The 8,217-nt window shown below is 42.9% G+C and overlaps 1 protein-coding gene across 1 annotated transcript; it reads right to left on the bottom strand.

The window, feature by feature from the left end:
• Positions 1-5,553: 5,553 nt before the first annotated feature.
• On the bottom strand, positions 5,554-7,201 carry LOC109422612 (uncharacterized). The gene is made up of 3 exons (XM_019697419.3): positions 6,962-7,201; positions 5,960-6,886; positions 5,554-5,897 (listed from the first exon to the last, which is right to left on the bottom strand). Exons 1-3 carry the CDS (start codon positions 7,199-7,201, stop codon positions 5,571-5,573), a joined length of 1,494 nt encoding a protein of 497 aa, XP_019552964.3. The 3' UTR covers positions 5,554-5,570.
• Positions 7,202-8,217: the final 1,016 nt, after the last annotated feature.

The raw sequence follows: 8,217 nt of genomic DNA, 5'->3' as shown, positions 1-8,217 counted from the left end.
ACCAACTTTGTTCTTTGGCAGAAAAACACCGAAGATGTAAGTAGGGTGGGGCGGGGCAAGATGGGTCGCATAAGGATGGATCACCATAACTTCGTAAATACAAATCGGATTGGTTTGCATTCGTCCGCTACTCTTTAATACACTAGTTAGCTATGCTAAAAGTCGATAAAAAGTTCTTTAAATACAAAATATGATGTTTAAACAAGTAGTTTTAAAAAGTGATCGATTTTGTGCCGTGAAAAAAGTGCGGGGCAAGATGGGTCACTTTTTAAGTAAATAACATTTTCTCAACGAAAAACGTCAAAATATAAGATTTGTTCCGCATTTAAATATGCTCCATATCCATACTGAGTAAACAAGAGCTACTAGTAAACATTTTATAAATTTATTTGGAATATAAAAAACTTTACGATTTGAGTGGTCCTGAGGCGACTTACTAAAAAAACATCATAATTTTATGCTATAATTTTGAGCGTTCATTCCGCTTGATTGAAGTCATTTATGAGATAGTCTTGTAATAAAAAATAAATAACTTTTGAATGCTCCAAAAATACGTTCAAAATTGAAGGTGACCCATCTTGCCCCGCGGCCGTTTATATGGAGAATATATGGAATGTATCGCATAAGGAAAATGGCAAAAAACCATTTTATTTTTTATTTCCAATGAGAGTGAATAATTTTTCAATCAATGCCCCAAACTTTTGTATATTCATGCTGGTCATCTAACAAAATTATTAACATAACCAAAACATGAGTAATGCGCCCGAAAATGGCACTGACCCATCTTGCCCCGCGACCCATCTTGCCCCGCCCCACCCCACAATTATATAATATTGTTTATTGTGATGTTACTTATTTATAATGTGAATAAATTTTAGCTTTATAGCATGGGTCAACATGGAGTGCTGTTGTTTAATCGTTACGCCCTGCTGAAAGATCGGTGCCTGCTCTGCTATTCGTAATAATTCCCTTAGAATCTTTGAAAGGACTCCCCCAAACATCTGAAAGGGATTGTCCCAGAATTTTGAGAGTGATTCCTTTACGATTTAGAATTTAAAATACTTTAAACTATTACAACAGAATCTCAAGAAAATTTTCCCATAATCTTGTCAGGGATTTAGATTATTAAGAGGGATTCATCCAGAACCCTGAAAGGGATTTCTGGGAGACACTGTTCTAGAACACAGAAAACAGAATTCGTCTGGGACTCTCATAGAATACTGAGAAAGATTTCTTCCGAACCCTAAAAGAAATCACAAAATCTATGCGAGAGATTCTCCAAAATCCAAATTTCTCTAGAAAATTCTGCCCAGAATCTTGTGAGAGATTCTTCAATAATGAAAAATTCTGAAAGAAATTGCCCTAGAATCTTAAAATATATAGCCCCAGAATCCCAAGGATATCTCCAGAATCATGAGACAAGTTTCCCAGAATCTTGAAACAAATTTCCCCAGAATCCTGATGGGGATTACCCCAGAAAGCCGAATTTTCAGAGAATCTGGGGAAGAGTACCCGCAGAAAACTTAGTGATATTCCCCCAGAATCTTAAAAGGATCTTACGCAGAATCCTGAAAAGGATTCTAGTGATCCTGAGTGGGATTTCTCCAGAATCCTTATAAATATTCCCCCAGAATTTTGAGAGAAACTTCGCCACAATTCTGAGAATGTTGAGTATTATTCTCCAAGAAGTCCGAGAGGAGTTCCTGGGAATGCTGAGAAAGATTTCATCAGAATTCTGAGTGAGGGGAATCCTTAGAGGAATCAGTCCAGATCATCCAGATTTTTGTTTGAATCCTGAAAGGGAACCATGGTAGGGAATACCCCAAAATCCCGAAATGATTTCCCTTATAATCCTGATATTCCCTAGAATTCTCTAGAAAATGCTGAAAATTATCACACATCCTGAGAGGCCTTATTCCAGAAAAAAGACAAAAACTTTTCCAATTGGAATTCTCCCTAGGATATCCCTAGAATTCTGGGAAAGATTACTCCAGTTTTCTGACATGGGTTCTCTCAGAATCTTTAGAGGAATTCTTCCAGAATCCTTAGGGATTTCCTCAGATTCTCGAGATGGATTCTACCGGAATCCTGTGATGGATTCCTTCAGAATCCTGAGAGAAGTTTTTCCCCAGAGATTGCCTCATAACCCTGAGAAGGATCCTAAGAGGGGATCTTCCCTTTTATTAAGAAACGTTCATCTAGAATACCTCTCAGAATTCCAAAATAAAAATGTTCGGAATCATTCTGAGGAAAAATAGTTATTTATGCAACAAGTTGCAAAATGATGATTTTTTCAGCACGAGTCGTACATTTATCCAACGAGGCTTGCCGAGTTGGATAAATACGACGAGTGCTGAAAAAATCGAGTTTTGCAACGAGTTGCATACAAAGTTTTTTGTAATTACGAAAAACACCCATTTAGTGCGATCTTTTCTAGCTACACAAACATGTATCAGTAGGAACCACGTGCGCGCGCTCATGCTTGTCGGCGTAGTTTTTTGTTTGATCAGGTAGGCTCTGGTGTAGTAGGCGTCACCAGCAATCGAGCTCCCGTTGTCAAACAGTTGTGTGCCGGCAAAAGCAAAAGCAGATTCAGCAGCTGCCTCTACACTTGATTTGTAGTTCGAATCCGAATTGAAATCGTCTTGATTCAGATTCAAGCTGCTCAGTAGATGTAGAGGCAGAGGCTGAATCTACGGAAGGCATTAAGGTAAGTAAAAAGTGCGTACGAGCAAAAGTGCCGAAAAGTGCTACTTTTCAGCACTCTTAAGAGTGCCGAAAAGTAGTACTTTTCGGCACACTTGCATTAGGGGTGAAAAGTAGGTCATTTCAGCATACTTCAGCCAACTGAAATGTTCAACTTTTCACAACGTAATTACAAAAAATATATTTTTGAATCGAAAGAAAAATCGAATGTAAAAAATCGATTCGGTCGATTTCGTGAGGCTTCAACATCGATTCAAAAAAATCGATTATGTAATCGGAACAAAAACATCGATTCAAAATTGCCCAACGCTAGTCCAGATGTATCTTTCACGGGCGTCGTAGCATTCATTTTAGTTCTACTAATACCCCAGACAGACATGTGATACGAGTGTGATTCCTGTACAACGGTACGCAGTGTCAAGAAAATTTTAACAAGACTGACTTGAACTGAGAGAATTTTCAGTATGGCACTCATTTCAAGCGCAATTGTACAGTGATTCTTGTATCACATGTGTGTCATAAGAATAAGGCGACGTGAGACATCGTAGAGGAGACGAATGTCGTCGGTATTTGCAGCTTTTTCGCCTTCGTCGGCTAGGGAGTCCACCCATGCTCTTTTGTCCTGCCTAGATGAGCGCTTTACTCGAAAGCCGAATAGTGCTGACGGGCTACGGCTCTGGCTCCTCGTATTTTCGCTCGCTCTATCGCGGCTTTGACGTTCCTTCGCTCCTCTATATTCCTCCAGGTGGCATCTGTGATCCACCGCTTTCTCCGGGTGCGTAGCTCACCCAAATTATTCTTGCCGGTGGCGATGAAGGCGTTCTTGATGGCGCTCCATTGATCTTCTACGCTTCCACCTTCTGGAACTTTCGCAGCACGGTTCTCTAGCTCCTCGACGAAGGACCTTTTCACCGCAGAGTCTTCCAGTCGGCGTATGTTGAACCGGCGTCCGATTTTCTCCTGTCGCTGGATCCTGGCAATGCGCAGTCGGATCCCGTCGATTAGATGATGATCGGACGCAATGTCGGCGCTACGTTTGTTCCGCACATCAAGAAGGCTCCGTCTCCGGGTTCGATTCCCGTTCCAGTCGGGAAATCTTTTTCGACTCCCTGGGCATAGTATATCATTGTGCTTGCCTCACAATATATAAATTCATGCAATGGCAGGCAAAGAAAGCCCTTCAATTAATAACTGTGGAAGTGCTCAAAGAACACTAACTTGAAGCGGGGTAGGTCAAGTCCCAGTGGGGACGTAGAGCCATAAAGAAGAATAAGAAGAAGATGTGGTCGATTTGATTTTCCGTGAAGCCATCACGGGAAGCCCATGTCACTTTGAGCACTGGCCGATGAGAAGCGAGCGATCCCCCAATCACCATGACATGTTGCCTGCAAGCATCTCTACGTTTTCGCTCATTTCTCCGAGATCATGGCGTCCCATGACATGCTCATAGTCCGAGTTGTCGGAACCAACCTTCGCGTTGAAGTCGCCCATGAGAATCTTAATATCACCTTTCGGAATCTTGTCTACGACAGCAATCAGTTGACTGCAAAAGTTCTCTTTGTTTTATAATTCGGCAGCATCGGTGGGCGCATAACATTGGATCATGGTAAGTTTTCAAATCTGTGTTCTGAATCTGGCTACAATTATCCTCTCAATCTCTCATTAATAAGTTCCCACTTCATGAGCGCAGCATGGGCATGAGCGCTGAGGAGGAAGCCAACTCCACGGTGGCGAGGAGCGTGTTCACCTCGTAGGCCAGAGTATAGCAGAATTTGACCCGCCGACGCCAATCTATGTTCTCCAAAGTTCGACCAACGGACTTCGCTCAGTCTTAGGATCTCAAGCTTCATACGGCATGCCTCATTGGCTAGTTGTGCCAGTTTACCCGGCTGGGTTTGGATTAATACATACCAAGTTCCAATTCTTGTCCGTTGTTTCGCGCTAAAAATCGTTGCCGTTGAATCTGTTCGTAATCTTTCACTTTCGGATTCTTTCACGGTTTTTGGGTTTCGAGAACAGTAGATTGTTGGCCTAAGGTCCCCTATCCACCGTGGTGGGCCTGTGCCACCTTAGGTATAGCTTCCGGTGGAGGAGCATTTCATACTCAGCCGCTGGATGCCAGAACAGACGGTGTTTGAGCCGCACCTCCTTGGTGAACAAAGGCTCGGGACGTACCAATCTAGCTGAACAAGAACAACAGTGGTCAGGCTGCACTACCAGCTAAGCACACAACTCTTAGCTGGCGGTCTTCGTCATCGATTGACCCGTGAAGGCATGAGGTAGGGACTTGTGAGGAGCTATGCTGGACGCTTTCCTTATCGACTCACCGTTTTGCACCGTTATCTGCCTCGAAAATGTTAGCCGGCGCCCGAAGGGCTCACGAAGTGGAAACTTAACCGTTATGATAAAACTTGGTGTAATAGTTAATGAAACTTGAGTGCAAATAAAAGAACAGCTACCATAGATTTTAAGGTACATTAAAAGTAAACAAAAAATGAGAAAACAATGAACAAAAACAGCAATGCTCTATACTTTATCTAGTGTTTACATGAGCAATACATTAGTGTTGTAGTAGTACTACCTGTAGTGTCTACCTAATGGTTGTGTGCATAGGATATCTACCTACATGAAATACTATTCATTACAGTACCTAAATGTCTAGGTATGATTCATTATGTCTACCTAAGGTAGTATAAATACGTGTGGTCATTGGACCACACAGCAGAGACTGCACAATCCTTGGACTTGTAAACATCTTTAATATTCTTCTTTTGAAGGATATAAAACTACCATGGAAAGTAAAGTTTGTATCGCTGCTAAACCTTTTAATAGAGATCGTATATTAGATTTTGACCAATAACCGCTTACCACCCCTGTACCTTGTTCAACAACTTATTCAAGCACTGCGACTGATAGTTTCCAAGATTGGTGACGTCGTTTTCTCTAGTTTCGCCCACAGCTGGCACGAATCGCTCGTAGTTTTTAACGCATGCCACAACGGCTGTGGTCAAATGCATACAGCTTCTCAATGGGGAATTGATGGGTTTGCTGCTGGTGTCACCCATCAGAGATTCCAAGCGGTTCACCATCCTGTTGGCAAATGAAACCATTGATCGATGAGTGATTCCAATTTGAACCAAAGAGCTTATTTGTTCACAATGAATTGAAAACAACACGGTGTAGCAAAGATACTGAAAACGAGAGATGGTTATTTTTAGGGATCGGAAGACTGCAATATCAAGGGGTAGGTTACCTGATAGTGTGTAACGTTGAAGTTCTCAAATTTTCCTATCTCGGAAAGAAGCATTCTGAAGAGTTTCATAGTCCATCGATGGAAACGGCCTTTGTTCTGATCGATGATGTCCTTCCACCAATCATCGTAACGTGTATCAATTTTCTGATTTCCATTCGTCATTATCAATGGACAGACCATTTCATCTGGATTGTATTCCTCTGCGGATTCGTCCGGAACTACTCGTAGACCGTCGTGGTCTATGGCCAATAGTTGCAGCAGAATATCCAGCAAAGCAATTGACGTGCTTACAGCGTTTGATTGATTCAATCCTTTCAAAAGGATTTCCATCAGGTCATCGGCTCGACTAAGCTGGGAAAAGTTGGAAATGAGGGTCATCAATTGATTCCGGTCGACTTCGAGCACCCTAACGCATTCCAACATTCCGGTTAGCAGAATTATGGACGCATTTTGAATCCTCTCGTCGTCCTCTGACAAACGCCACGCTTGTTTCCCCAGTTCCTTATAAACCGATTCGTAGTCTACCAGTGAATAACCGCGCGCTTTGTGGATACATTCCTCCAGAACCGTCACTCCTTTGACGAACAGCTGGACCTTCTTCGAGCGGAGCAATCTGAAGCAAATCTGCTCGATCAGCTCCATTGCGGTCCGATCCAACAGTCGCATCTCGTCCTGATCGAACGCAACCAAATCCCAAACGAACGCACAGAAACTGGTCAGATCGCCAAACTGATAGAACCAATCGTCGGCGAGCAGCATCCTCCGGTAGTGCTGGAACACTTTCGATATCAACGGCCGGCTGGTGGCCAGCACCATGAGTTTGCTCCATACGAACGCTTCCCTCAGCGTTTGGAGCTCGGCCGCCAATTCTTCGGACAGCATGAACGCCGTCGATTCATAACAGCAGGTGATGAAGGATACTTGAAGCTGTGAAGAAGATAAGGACCTCTATTTATCTATCGATACAACCAGCTAACGAAAAGAACACTGCAAAATACTTACATTCAGAACGTCCGGTTCCGTAGATTCCTGTACCAACTGGGACGGATCACATTCCAGCAGGAGCCGCAGTTTTTGCAAGTTCGTCTCGTACGACGGAGCCATGAGCTGTAGGTCCAAGCGGGATGGCCAAACCGCTTCGCAGCTCTCGATCAACGGGAGCAGCTTCAGGTGCGAAACCAGCTTGGGTAACGATCCCAACCCCAACGATGGAGGTAATGATGAGTTTGTGCTGTTCTCCATTGGTTTCGGGTTTATTTCAGTGATCTTTAGTTCGATTTGTGATTAAAGAAATTCCACAGTAAATTGATTGTGATATTGACGGGGAAATTGAAAAAAAAATGTGTTGGTGTGGAACCAAACCAGTAACTGTTGAACTGATACAAAAAATAATTATTATTGTAATGTGCCCGTGCCGGTGCCCATCGATTCGCGGTCTTCCTTTCCCACCGCCCCGACGCCGACGCTTCCGATCCCGCGACGCAAACACGCGACGTCTCAGACACTGAACCAAAAAATACCAGTAGCGTTCGCCAATGAGAGCCATTTCAGGCCAAACATTTCAATAGATCCTCTCTGCATTTGAGAGGCTCTCTTTATTCATTTTCTGCGAAGACGGCTAATAACAAGACAGACAGCTCCCACCCTGTCGCAGGCGACATGGTTGGAACGCCCTCAACGATTCACAGGAACATTAAAACATGATTGTGTGCGTGTATATTAGAGTGGGTCAACGTTGTATGGGAAAATTCAGATTTGGTCACAACAGTCCGGAACAAAGCTTTTTCGATGCCTTCCATGGTCCGCAACAACTGTGCAAAATTTGGACGCGATTGGTTGTGTCCCCGCATTCCGCATTGCATTTGAAATTTGTATGGGATTTAGTATGGGAAAACATACTTTTTTGCATTTTTCTCGTGAGAGACTCAAATTTGTCTGGAACTATGTAACCAACGATGTTAAAGTATAGCCCAGGGGATGCTGAAAAACTTTGCCAAAAAGAGTAAGGTAATAGAAAGACTCTGAAAAAAGTTATTAATGTTCAAAGTTTGGTATCTCCGCGCAACCACAGACAAACAGACATACTACTTAGAAGAAATTTGTTTCAAAATCATCGTTTGGCATCTCACTAGCACCCTCTATAATGCTCAATCCGAAGCATTCATTTGCAGGTGTTGTTTCCCTCGGTTCGATGTAATAATTTAGCAGATGACGACTCCCTCGTGGCGTTACCCATTCATAAAACATGAATGAAGGTT

The sequence above is a fragment of the Aedes albopictus genome, chromosome 3 (genome assembly GCF_035046485.1).
Source record: "Aedes albopictus strain Foshan chromosome 3, AalbF5, whole genome shotgun sequence".
In the NCBI taxonomy this organism is placed as follows: Eukaryota; Metazoa; Arthropoda; class Insecta; order Diptera; family Culicidae; genus Aedes; species Aedes albopictus.
Note: the sequence above shows the minus strand (reverse complement) of the source record. Positions and strands in the feature narration are given on the sequence as shown.

Bases quoted from the DNA above. Each gene is read 5' to 3' on its own strand.
- LOC109422612 (XM_019697419.3), bottom strand. From the start codon at position 7,201: ATGGAGAACAGCACAAACTCATCATTACCTCCATCGTTGGGGTTGGGA. The intron at 6,887-6,961 runs GTAAGTATTTTG...TCTTCTTCACAG, and splicing joins CGGAACCGGACGTTCTGAAT to CTTCAAGTATCCTTCATCAC. The intron at 5,898-5,959 runs GTAACCTACCCC...TCTCGTTTTCAG, and splicing joins TCAACGTTACACACTATCAG to TATCTTTGCTACACCGTGTT.